At 42.7% G+C, this 13813-nt stretch overlaps 1 protein-coding gene across 1 annotated transcript in view; it reads right to left on the bottom strand.

Moving 5' to 3' along the window:
- Positions 1-13813, bottom strand: part of MACF1 (microtubule actin crosslinking factor 1) — a 166218-nt gene that overhangs the window by 116404 nt on the left and 36001 nt on the right. Inside the window, exons 3-5 of the mRNA XM_042949074.1 lie at positions 13191-13280; positions 8377-8454; positions 4715-4807 (exon numbers count right to left, since the gene is read on the bottom strand). Of these exons, the coding sequence (XP_042805008.1) occupies positions 4715-4807; positions 8377-8454; positions 13191-13280 (261 nt within the window). The remainder of the gene's footprint in view (positions 1-4714; positions 4808-8376; positions 8455-13190; positions 13281-13813) is intronic.

The following is a 13813-nucleotide window of genomic DNA, read 5'->3' as shown; positions in this document are numbered from 1 at the left end:
CATATTGTTAATAATAACACTGAGATTGCTGTTTTGGTTCAAATACATGTAATATGTCTATGTGATTGTACACACATCTATGTGTATGTAGGTATATGGAAAAGGGAATAAGTAATATGTTACTGTTGTTAGGATCAAGATTTTCAGCATGAGTAAAAAAGATATAAAGTCAAAGAAGTTAAAATAAAACTATAATTTGGGGGTGCCTGGATGGCTCAGTCAGAAGAGCATGTGATTCTTGATCTCAGGGTCATAAGTTCAAGCCCCACACTGGGTATAGAGATTACTAAAAATAAATAAATAAACTTTTTAAAATAACTCTGTAATTTTAAGTTTGAATGAGAGATAGCAGTATAAATTCATGGTTTTTTAAAATAAGGAAAATATACTTATTAGCTAGCTCTGTCCACAGAAAAACTGACCAACCCAGTAGCATTCAGATTGTGGTCAATAAAGAATGAGAGTTTCTTGAAGAAATTGCTAATTTCAGGCCGTGGGCAGGAAATACACAGAGTCTGGAACATCTCATCACAAGAAATAAAGGAGATTATCAAAAAGGACTATGGAGATGATGCCAAAAGACTCAGAGTCCACTTTAGGAAGCTCTCATTGGCCAAAGATGGAGTTATTTGAGTATTAGGAAGAATGATAGCTGTATTTTATTGGAACACATTTAAAAACCCAGGAGTCATAAGTGATACTAAGAAAAAAAAATGAAAAAACTTTCATTTTCTTATCTTTGGAGAATCTTAGGGAACCAATTAATTATGCTGAAAACTGGTAAACAGAGGGAGATCTTTGTATCTGCCCTTTCCTAGAGGAGATATCTCTTAGGGTAATTGCTGAGGTGAAGTTCTTCTTTATAGAAGTAATCCAGCTAAATAATGAAAAAGGAATGAAGGAATTTGAGCAGCACCATTTTGCAACTTTTAAAAAGTAGGCTCCAGCGTGGAGCCCAGTGAGGGGCTTGAACTCATGACTCTAAGATCAAGACCTGAGCTGAGATCAAGAGTCAGCTACTTACCCAACTGAGCCCCTGCAGGCACCCCTGCAACTTCTAATGAAACAGTGGAACTAGCAACAATGATGAGTGGTTGCTAAAACTATTAGGTGAAGATGTAATAGGGACTGGATGATCAGGCTGATAATAGCTGAACCCACATGTTCAGCAGCAGACGTATACTACTCAACATCACCATCCTTGCCCTCCACATCCTCCCTAAAGGTATCTGAATGTGATTGAGCCTCAGGTCTAGATCTAAACCACCAGTTGATAAGCAATATAACAGAGGGATGGAAGATGTCACAGAGATGCTATCAACATCTTTATAAACCTTAAAGGACAAAAGACCAGATTTCCTCAATGGATTGTTAGGGGGAGGGAAAATTTAATGTAATATTTAGACTTTGTTGGGATTCTGATTCATAGAAATCAACTTTTTTTTTTTTTTAATGAAGTAACTGGAGAAATCTGAACACTAATCAGATACTTGATGATTTTAAGAAATTATTGAGTTTTACAATGTTATACTAGTTTGCTTAAATTAAGAGTCTTTAGGGGCACCTGGGGGACCTAGTCAGTTAAGTGTCCAACTCTGGCTCAGGTCATGATCTTGCATGTTCGTGGGCTCAAGCCTTGTGACAGGCTCTATGCTGACAGTCTGGAGCCTGGAGCTGCTTTGGATTCTGTGTTTTCCTCTCTCTCTGCTCCTCCCTCGCTCATTCATTCATTCATTCATTCACTCATTCTCTCTCTCTCTCTCAAATGAATAAACATTAAAAAAAATTTTTTAATTAAGAAATATTTATCTTTCAGAGATATATGCTGAACTATGTACAGATGAAATTACATGAAGTTTGGGATTTCTTTCAAGATAACCTACTGGGGTTTGAGGAGTGGATTAGGATATAGATGAAATAATGCTGGCCATGAGTTAAGAACTATCGGGATAGGTGATAGGTATACGGTAGTTCTTCACACTGTTTTCTCTACTTTTATCAATATCTGAAGGTTTTCATAAGAAATTTTTAAAGAAAGGGGCGTCTGAGTGGCTCAGTTGGGCTAAGCATCCAACTTTGGCCTAGGTCATGATCTCACGGTTCTCCTGAGTTCAAGCCCTACATCGGGCTCTGTGTTGACAGCTCAGAGCCTGGAGCCTGCTTCAGATTCTGTTGTCTCCCTCTCTCTGCCCTTCCTCTGCTCATGCTCTGTCTCTCTCTCTCTCATAAAAAAAAATTTTTTTTTTAATTTTTAAAGAAAGAGAAAGTACACATTTTCCTGATGGAGCTGTTCAGGAAAACAATGGTTCCGTTATCTCCATCTCTTCTGTCCCAGCAAAGTTTTGATTAACCAATTCAGTTTTTATCCCTTGGCCTATGAGTCTCCCTTTTAGAAAGAGATTGAATTACAGTCAAGATAAATAGAGACATAGTGTAGACAGAGTCCTCTTATCTCACACCTATGAGACTGACACTGGGACTCACGGTGGGGACAGGTTTGTGGCAAAAATACAAACGGCCAAAACAGTTTCTCTAAAAACAACAACAACAACAACAACAACACTCCTCTGTTCTAAGGGCTCTAAGGGGATAACTCTACTGCTCCATGAAAGCTCAGCAAAGTTCTTACACCCACCCTGCTAAGGCACACCTGCCAAGTTCATGTTCCTGGTTATCCCTATATCCAAAGCATGCTTGAAGACACCCTGTGATGGCACAAAAATACATGTTACTTCCACTCTTTCCAGATTGCCAGCACTGGCTCCAAACCAGAGCCCCAAGAAATAAGCCCCAAACTCAATTTTCTCAGGTAATGAGGAATGCTGGGACATCTGCTGTTCTGCTTCTAACCAGCAGGTGGCACTAATGCCCCAACTAGGACATCACAGTCACTTGGGTCCCTGGAGTCCATTCCTTGAGTTATTTATATTAGCCTTCTTTTCTTACCTGCTCAAAAAGTGCTCCCTCTAATCTATCAGCTTCATATACAGGGACTGTGTATGGGGGAGCTGTCTGAGAAACAGCTTTGTTTGGCTGGGCTAAAATGATTCAAGATGGTCTTTTTATAAAAATAAGGCTGTATTTTTCCAACAGCAATCCAGACTTGAAAAGGATTTGCCTTCTTAGGAATGGAGCAGCAACAAGGCTGTATGACCATGTGAACACTACCAAGATGCCACTGCTCTTGAGTATGATGGAAGCAACAAGCTTGTGCTTACCAGCCCATATACAAACCCAGCTGCTAAGGTGCTTGCTGTGGACTGAATGTTAGTGCCCCCTTAAAATTCGTGTTGAAGCCCTTACCTGCAACGTGATATATTTGGAGGTGGGGGCCTTTGAGAGGTAATTAGTTTCAGATGAGGTAATGAAAGCAGAGCCTCCACGCTGGGGGCATTCATGGGATGAATTCATGAAGAGACAAAAGGATGAAGAGACATGAGATCTCTTTCTCTATACCCATGCACCAAGGAAAGATCATGTGAGGAGATAGCCAGAATAGGGCCCCCACCAAGAACCTGACCATGCTGACACTCTGATCTCAGACTTCCAGCCTCCAGAGCTGGAACATGAGAACAAGGTGTTTGTTGTGTAAGCCACCTAATCCATGGTACAGGCAAACCTTGTTTCATTGTGCTTCACTTTACTGCACTTCACAGAAACTGCATTTTCTACAAATTGAAAGTTTGTGGCAACCCTGCATCAGTAAGTCTATCTGTGTCATTTTTCCAACAGCATTTGCTCACCTGTGTCTGTGTCACACTTTGGTAATTCTCCCAATATTTCAAAAGTTTCATTATTATTGTATCTGTTATGGTGATCTGTGATCAGTGATTATGGCTCACTGAAAACTCAGATGATAGCATTTTTTAGCAATAAGCTATTTAAAAAAAATTTTTTTTAACGTTTATTTATTTTTGAGACAGAGAGAGACAGAGCATGAACGGGGGAGGGTCAGAGAGAGAGGGAGACACAGAATCTGAAACAGGCTCCAGGCTCTGAGCAGTCAGCACAGAGCCCAACGCGGGGCTCGAACTCACGGACCGTGAGATCATGACCTGAGCCGAAGTCATACGCTTAACCGACTGAGCCACCCAGGCGCCCCAACAATAAGTTATTTTTTAATTAAGGTCTGTACACTTTTTTAAAATACAATGCTATTGCACACTTACAGACTACAGTATAAACATAACTTTTTATATGCACGGGGAAACCAAAAAGTTCATCTGACTTGCTTTATTGTGGTGGTCTGGATCCAAATCTGCAATATCTCTAAGGTCACCTGTATTTCATTACAGAACCCCAAACTGACTAAGGCAGTGCTATAATTAACCAGGCTTGTTTTAAGATCATTAGAGATGAGGAAAAGTCTACACCAAAGCAGGATTACAACCCTTCACCCCACCCTTCTAAAAGTATCAAACGGCCCATACTGTGAGTCCCCATAGAGTCAGTTTTGACCCAACTGAGCAGACTTCTAACAACCGGCCAACACACAAACCAGTGAAAAATCCCATTTCAGCATGCAATGATCAGGAAGTTCTGGGTTTAGGCCGCAATAGCTCTGTCCCCAGGCTACTTCTACTCTCACCCTTGTTCACGGCCACACACAGAGAAGAAAGGCTTGGCGCTAACCATGGAAGGCTGCACATCTTCTAGTTCCTTCTAGGCAACATCCAAGCCAAGCAACAATGACCCCAAACTTCACAGGCCCTACCTGGAAGTGCAAAATAATGGTCCAGATCAGGCCCAGGGTCAGCTTGGGGTTGCCATCCGTGATGTCATCGTTGCGAATATTCACTAGTTTCACCTGGAAAACAAACAGAGGCTGATCTCAGAGCTCTGGGACTTTTGGTTTTGATTTCATTTTTGCAGATTTTCATCCTTATATCCAATTAAACTGATTGTGTGTGGTGTATGTACGCAAGCACAGCTCTATGAGTCTGAACGTCTGTATTGATGCATAATTACCACCGCAGTCAGAATAATAGAACACTTCTGTCACCCTGACAAGGTGATTTCATGCTGCTTCTCTGTGGTCACACCCTGACTTCACCTCTAATTCCTGCCAACCACTGATCCGTTCCCCATCTTACTTGTTCTAAAATGTCGTATGAATAGAATCAGACAGTATGTAAGTTTTTGATACTGGGTTTTTGGGGTATTTTTTCACTCAGCATAGTGCCCTGGAGATCTCCATCCTCATTGTTACATGTATCACTAGTTTGCTCCTTTTTACTGCTTAGTAGTATTCCATCGTATCAACAGACTATGCTGTGTTTACCCATTCATCCACTGAAGAACATTCGGGTTGTTTCCAGTTTGGGACAGTGATGAATAAAGCTCCTAGATTCATGAGCATATGCTTTCATTTCTACAGGGTAAATTCCCAGGCGTGGGACTGCTGGGTCATATGGTATATGTTTAGCTTTAGACAAAACTGCCAAACTCTCTTCCCCCATGATTGTACCATTTTGCATTCCTATCAGCAAGGCAACCTTATAAGCACATGGTATTGTGAGTTGCTTTTTTATTAAGTCATCACAGCGCTGATTTTTTTTCTTTCTTTTTTCCCATGGGAGGGAATAGCAAGCCCCTCTCCCTTACTCTTTGGCCTGTTCTCACCTCCATTTTCCCTCCTCTGCTGAAGATATCCACACCTGCCCATGCCTCTACTAGCATCTGTTTTTACCTGTAAAATCTCATTCTAATAACACAATGTGCATAGACACACAGGCCCTATCCACTGCTAGGGTGACCAAGTGTCCTACATGCTGGAAACTGAGAGACTTCCCGGGATGTGGGACTTTCAGTGTTGAAACTGTGAGAGCACCAGGAAAAGCAGCCCAGCCCCTGCGAGCCTTTTCTGTCAAACCCTCACGGAGTTCCCGTTCAATTGTGACAAACTGCCCTTGAGCTGGCCTCCCTTTATCTCTTCAGTTGAACTGAAACCTATGTGTCTCTAAAGAACTCTGGTGACCTCACTTCTCCCCCTACACCAACAGTGACCTGGTACCACAGGTGAAATCCTTGTGTCCCTCCAAAATTCATATGTTAAATTCTAACACTCATTGTGATGGTATTTGGAGGTGGTGCCTTGGGAGGTGATTAAGTCACGAGGGTGAAACCCACATGAATGGGAATGGCACCCTTATAAAAGAGACCCCAGAGAGCTCCCCTGCCCCTCCACCATGTGAGGACACAGCCAGAAGACTGTGGTCTAAGAACCAGAAAACAGGACCTCGCAGACACTGAATCTGCTGGTACCTTACTCTTGAACTTCCCAGTCTCCAGAACTGTGAAAAATATAGTTCTGTTGTTTATAAGCCACCTACATGATAGTATTTTTGTTACAGCAGCCTGAACCGACTAAGACACCTGTATCTCCATTCCTCTTCTGTATACTGCAGGTAGGAGAGGCTATTCTTCTAGATCGAGAACACAATTTTCTAATCACCAATCACTGACCCACAGTTGGGAGGATGTGGTATTAGCCATGTCCACATTCCTCAGCCCCACTCCCATCAGCTTGCCCCTTCCATTCTGAAGTCTACTTTGCAAACAACCTTCCAATCTCTACTAACCCTTGATGACTTTAGCACCTAAATCCTAAAAGTGGTGATCTTATTAGCACTCATCTCAATGACCCAAATATCACCCCATCTGCACAATTCATGTACGTTCTCCATTCTGAGGACTTATGCTTTTCCTCTACTTTGGACAGCTACACAACTACAACTTAGACCTCCCCATTACCAAGAGCTGTTCTAGAGTTCTCCCTGCCCTTCTGAGTCCGCTGTTCTTATCTGCACATACTTTAGTCTAATCATAGTAACCAAATCTACCGTTGGTCCTTATTTAGACTTGTAGCTAATCGATTCTTCTCATTCTCCCTTGCCTATTAAGAACCCCCAGGGTCCTTCCAGCTCTACACACAGACATTTCCAATCCTGCTTTCTCCAGTACCCTAAACACTGCCTCTAATTCTCCCACCACTTTTCATTTGTCAATTTATTTCAACAAATATTTATTAAGTGTCGATTAAGGACCATTCATTATGCCAGGTGATGAAGAGAAAACTGTGGAAGAAGATCCCGTTCCCGGTCCTCACGGGGCCCGTGGTACATGAGAGCAAACAGAGAAATAATAAAGTAGTAGATGTTATATAGAAAGTAAACTGCTCTGGGAGCACAGAGAAAGAATTTCCCAAGTTAATGAGAAATACTGATAAGAGTAATGAAAATGAACTAACTCTAAAAATATGCATACCATTCAATGTCCAGCTTGGCCTGAGTGATTGCCTGGCGCCCACAGCTAGACCGATCTCTTCCACTCAATTGGCTCCAAGCAGACAAACTCTCTGACCCCCTCTTCCATCTTCCTTCCAGCCACCCCACCGCTGCATCTTTATCCCCCCTCCTTCCTTTTCCCTGTATCTCAAAGAAAGTGGCATTTTCCTTTTCCTTTTCAAAGATAACCACACCAGCTGTGCTCAGGATCTCACCCTCAATCCCTGAATTTGTTTCCATCCGTTAGAAAGCAGGGGTGGGGCCGGGGGAGGGGCAGTGTGTAGAAACAGCACGGACAGTGGCAGGAACACTGAACTCCATGGCAGGAGGCCTGGGTGGAAGTCCCAGCTCTGCTCTAGCTTGTGTGCTCTGGGGCAGGTCATTTCACCCCGCCAGATCTCACTTTCCTTATCTAGGAAATGAAGACGCTGGGCTAGAACCTCTCTGTGGCATCTCCCAGGGCTGATATTTTGTCACTGTCAGCACTCCTCCTCACTCTCATCCCTGTCTGCCTTTCTTCACTGGCTTCTCCTCCTATGTGTAAAAACACGTGGAAAACTTTTTTCCCTTCTTATATCCAGGCCCACTAAACTGCTCTAACCCGCTAACTCCAAGAGCTCTTCTGCTCTGTTCAGACTGTTCTCAAGTCACCAATGCTTGTCGGCCTCAGACCTCATGATGTGGCACCAACACAATGGCCAATCCTGACCAGCCCCTCATCTACTCTTCAGGATCATGTAGCATTCTGGTTTCTCCTCTTCCTGGATGAGGTACTTTTTTCCATCTTCTTTGACAATTTATTTTCCATCTTCCTTTTGACCCCCACCTTAGGTGAGTCCATAAGTTTCCATCTTTAGCATCTTGCTCTTCTCTGTTGACACTCTCCCATTCAGGAAGGCCTTAGATTCTATGCAAGGACCATCAAATGATTTGTCCAGCCATAATGCAATCGTTCACTAGCAAACAAGACTCAGACTGGGCCAGATGCAGCAATTACCAAGGGCTCACTAGGGGCACTGAGAACATCCCTAAGTAAGGGTCAAATGTCAACACTCCATGGCAGAATAGGGAAAGCATGGAAGTGTCTTACCTGCCGCTGCTTTAGGAAGTCCAGGGCAATCTGCACATTCTGAAGCCTATGAAAACGCATCCTGCCCTTCTCCCGGGGCTGCAAACAAACAAAAAGAGATGGTAATTTTAGCTACACCAATTTACCAATGCAGAGCCCCATCCTTTTTCATTTCAGGGACTGAAAGACCACACAGAATTCCTCGTGGTTGAAGCCAGCCAGGGGAGCATTACATAAAGCACCCCTTAGTGGCAAGGCCTGTGTGTGTTTCGCCGTGCTCCCTGAGGCCTCCATGACGCTGGTTTCCCACTGTGCCTCCTGAGAACACACAGTGTGGGTAGACTACTAGTGTCGAATCAGTGCCGCAGCTCCTGTACAGGGTCTTCTGTGGCCATATACGGCAGAACCTGATTCTGGATGTGCAGTTAATGGGAACAAAGTCTCTGGCTCTGTGGCTCCTAAAATCACAGTTAAATGCTATTTTAAGGAAAGGGCGGAAAGTCCTAATTGCATACTACACAGTAATTAGAGCCAACCTTATTAAAAACCTGGCAAGAGAAGCTAGAGGTAGCCAATTTTAAACCAGGGAATGAAGAGTTTTACATGCTCAATAAACAAGTGAAAAACTCAAAAACGAGAGACAAAAATCAGGAAGAAACCTATTTTCCAGGCAGATGGGTGTCCATTTAAAAAAGTCACCTTGGACCTCAATAAGAAATACCAACAACAATGAAAACCTTGATGAGTAGGGCCACTCAACAATGATACTCCAAAGAAAGGTATTTTCTGCTAGTCTCTCAGTCCCAGATGTCATACAAGCCACTGGAGAGAAGCTCATCTCCATCCCGTGCCCCTGGCACCCTGTCCATAGCTCGGCTACTACCCATCCAAATGTGGCTGAAATCAGTGTACTCAGTGACAGCATGCAAGGGGTGGCTATCTGTCTCTGGAACCTTTTCTCCTGCTCATTTTCCAATGTTGCTTTTATTTTACTAAAATTGGGACTGAAACATCACTCTTACTAGATTATATATACCCAACTCATTTGTAAATGTCAAAGTGGTACTAATTAAAGGCTGATGAATAAGGTAGCTATGCGGCCAGGTGCCTGTACAGAGGAAACATCGTCCCAGGTTGAAACACAAAAAGTAACCAAATGCGTGTAAAGATAAGGGGAGAAGCATTTCTCTGGGTGCCCCCAACACTTCTAAACAACACTCCCAAATGAGGATAATCTACAGAGATGTTGAGGCGCCTCTGGGCCACAGGATAACTTCTTAAGTCAAAGGTTTAGGAAAATCCTCTAGCAAGAACCTCTTTCCAGTCATTTCAGCTAAACTACTTGTGAACATGGCTTTGAGGATGACAGAGCCTATCAAAGTGAAGAGTCTAAGGCAATGGGAAGGGAGATTCTAAAGAGGTGAAAAATGACTTTAAGAGGACAGGAAACAGGGATATTGCTTAATCCCTGTTTCTGGAGAAAGATTATGGGCTATAATTTAGGGCCCACAAACAGGAAATGCCCTTCTCACACACTCTTCTCTTTATTCCTTGGTACTTCCCACCAAAAATAAATACCCTAAGAACATGCAAGTTAAAATCTCTGTCCTCTAGAGATATTATTGACAAAAGCAGCGTATCTCCATGCAGTGAGTGGTTTGCAAACTACAAGCTGTTTTGAAAACAAATGACATGGTGTGTGGTGAGAACCTGGAGGCTACAGAGGGTGGAGAGAGAGAGTTAGTCTCAAGTGTGGAGCCGTGAGCAATTAACTGTCATGCCTTCAACTAAACTTTCCACAGTTCTGCAATCCAGACTCAGACAACACAGCAAGGCCACCAAGAAAGCTACTGGTCTCCAGGTCACAAAGGCACTTGACACCTCCAAACACCATTATTCTTTCTGTGCCAACCACTCTCAGATAAGCAAAACAACCCCCACTCCAGGATCATCTAACAGTGGCAAGAGGCACAATTAGTTTTAACCACTTTCTTTGGGACCGAAAATTCCCAGGTGCAGAGGGAAGAAGGCGATTGGTAACTGAGGTACTTGGAGACCTCGAGAACCTCAGACTCTCTGATGGCCCTGCGGTGCTGGCTGGGATCCTGGCATCCCAGGAGGACCTACTACATCATCCTCATCTTCCTCCTCCTGCTCTTCGCTGTTTGTATGGCGCCAGGAGGGCATGCTCACGAGACGGAGGGTCTTCAGCCCTGCTGGCTCCTTTGGCCACCAACCAAGGCAAAAACATGACATAGTGACAGGAAATTCACAACACAAAAATGAGAAGGAAATGAATGCAATATTTTTTTTAAAAAGTGAAAATAAATATGAAAATACCCTCCCACAACCCAAAACATGCAAAAACCATATCAAGACCAGATCACATGGTTATATTGAACACTTAGTCTGAAACACATCTTCAATTCTCCATGGCTGCCCATTCTCTCTTTTTGTGAATCAACTAAAGGAGAAGGAGATTCTGAGAATAATCATGAAAGAGGTATCTGGATAGTTCTCAGTGAAAAGATGATATGCTATGAATATCTCCATAAACAACTTGCACGTTTTCAAAGGTTAGGCAAAGAAATTAGATTGGAGTGTTTTCAGACGGTTTTATAAGCAACGTCACCAAAAAAGAATCACTTTCAATATAAAATCCCTACAAGTTCATCAAATATCCCAGCCAAATTGCCCAAAATGTAACTTTGTGACTTAAAGTCCAGCAATGTGAAAGTGACATTATGATTACTTATGAGATTTATAAATGAGGGCCAGATAAGAAGTGGAATTCACCAGTAGTGGCTGTGCTAATAAAAGCATCTGTCAATTTAAGTCCATTAAAAATTATAAAAGTGGGGGCACCTGGGTGGCTCGGTCAGTTTAAGCATCTGACTCTTGATTTTGGCTCAGGTCATGATCTCACAGTCATGAGATCGAGCCCCACATTGAGTACCCCCACAGTGGAAGCAGAGCCTGCTTAGGGTTCTCTCTCTCTTGCTCCCTCTGCCCCTGCTCCACTCAGGCTCTCCCAGGGGGAAAAATCATAAAAGTAATTCTACCGTAAGACAAAAAAGATATGAAACCAAAACAAAGGGCCCATGGGAAGCCAAGCCCCAATCCTTGAAGAAGGTGAATAATACTTAAGGAGCAAAATCTAATGTGCTAAATTACCTTCTTCAAAAACAGCAAACGCTGACTAAGAATTCACCAAAGGCAATGAATGCTTGAGTTACTTCAGTTCATGTTTTCCCCCAGAGATGTTCCCAGTATTTACCCCTGGACTTTTCTAAATGAAAACTATGTTGGGGCACCTGGGTGTCTCAGTCAGTCAAGCATCTGACTCTTGATTTCGGCTTAGGTCATGATCTCATGGTTCATGAGACAGAGCCCCACATCAGGCTCTGTGCTGACAGCATGGAACCTGCTTGGAATTCTCTCTCTCCCTCTCTCTGTCCACCCCACCCCCCTGAAAACAAAGAACCCACAAGTGGGGTTATTTTGATAAGCCAAGAAGCTCAGGCAGATTTATCTTTAGATACATAGGTGTTTCCCACAAGCAATGCTTACTTAACACATTTGGGAGTAGGCAGGCATATTTAATTATCCAAGGAATTCAAATGTACTGCATCCAGGACTGTGTTCAGATAGCAACTTCAGTACTTCTCCAAACCTCTGAGATTCAGTGAATCAAAGAAGGAAGAAAGTGAGGTGAACTGGAAAAAATAACTCTATATACCTAGGACTTTTTTTTAAGTTTATTAATTTACTTTGAGAGAGAAAGAGAGAGGGAGAGCACATGTGGGCAGGGGAGGGGCAGAGAGAAGGGGAGGGAGAGGGAGAGGGAGAGGGAGAGGGAGAGGGAGAGGGAGAGGGAGAGGGAGAGGGAGTGGGAGAGGGAGAGGGAGAGGGAGAGGGAGAGGGAGAGGGAGAGGGAGAGGGAGAGGGAGAGGGAGAGGGCCAGAGAGAGAGAGAGAGAGAGAGAGAGAATCCCATGCTGGTTCCCTGCTGTCAGCGCAGAGCCCAACTCGGGGTTTGAACTCATGAACCGTGAGATCATGACATGAGTCAAAATCAAGAGTTGGACACTTAATTGACTGAGTCACCCAGGCACCCTTAAATACCAGGGCTTTTAATGTAAACTGCATATCCTTAGCTGAATACAGAAAATAAAACAATTCACAACAGATGGGAAAATAGGAGCACCTATATAGACTAGAAATAAAACTCTAGAAAGAAAAATATGCCTTACTAAAAAGAATCTTTATTTTTTTAAGTTTATTTATTTATTTAGAGAGAGAGAGAGAGAAAGAGAGTGCACGCCTAAGAGCAGGGGAGGGGCAGAGAGAGAATTCCAAGCAGGTTCCACACTGTCAGCGCAAAGCCCAATGCGGGGCTCAAACTCAGGAACTTCGAGACCATGACCTGAGCCGAAATCAAGAGTTGGACACTTAACTGACTGAGCCACCCAGGCATCCCACTAAAAAAATCTTTAAATGTGAATCTATTGTTCCTGAAATAGTGTACCAACAAGTAGATAAAGAACAAATAAGGAGAAAAAAAAATGCATATGAAAGGTATAAAACCGATACCTGATTCCATCAAGAAATGAGAATATGACACATCAATTCACATTAAGATGAAATTACATCATTTTAAAACTGTAAGTATGACTTAGAAGCAAAGTCCACCAATAATGTCTTCTACTTCTTTCTCCCAAGTAACAGAGAGCAGGCAGTGGCGGCCACTGTCCTGGCATTCAACACGATGGACTGGTATGCCATTAACAGGGCCATGTTTGCGAGGTCACTCATGAGAAGAAGAGAGAGTCTCACCAGTTTGATGCCTGAGAGGACCTCCAGCAGAGAGATTAGGTTGTGGCCATCCCGCAGATCTTCATAAAGATCATTGATGTGCTTGCGGACCTGTGCATGAGAATGAAACAGATTTTTATTTGGTCTTACAATCTCTTATTATCTACACAAGAGTTTTTGATTCTAGGTAAACACAGATTAAAGAATTTAAAATGTGAAACAATAATAAAATTCAGGAATTTTCAGTTTTGGAGTACAATACATATGAAATGGTAACACTTACCAGAAATGTATGTGTGTTTTTAAAATAGAAGCCAGATCCACTACATACTCTAGCCAACTCTAAACAATATTCAAGAAAGACTGGACAAGGAAATGGAGAGTCAACCATCCTGAAACCTCTCAGGAATTATTATGGACCAAAATGTGATACAATGACCAATGCAGATGGAGGAATCCAGTCAGAATCAGAAAAGCCTTCTAGAGTGCAAAGGAAACAAAAATGCTAGGTACCCAGTGTTTGACAGGATGTACCTATATTTTAACTCCTCTCTTACCAAATATTTCTAATAGTGAATTTGAGGGCTATTTTCCTTGTGAAAAAAATAATTCCAATTTTAGAACTAAAACTATGGGAAAAAAGA

The sequence above is a fragment of the Panthera leo genome, chromosome C1 (assembly GCF_018350215.1).
Source record: "Panthera leo isolate Ple1 chromosome C1, P.leo_Ple1_pat1.1, whole genome shotgun sequence".
Lineage (NCBI taxonomy): Eukaryota > Metazoa > Chordata > Mammalia > Carnivora > Felidae > Panthera > Panthera leo.
Note: the sequence above shows the minus strand (reverse complement) of the source record. Positions and strands in the feature narration are given on the sequence as shown.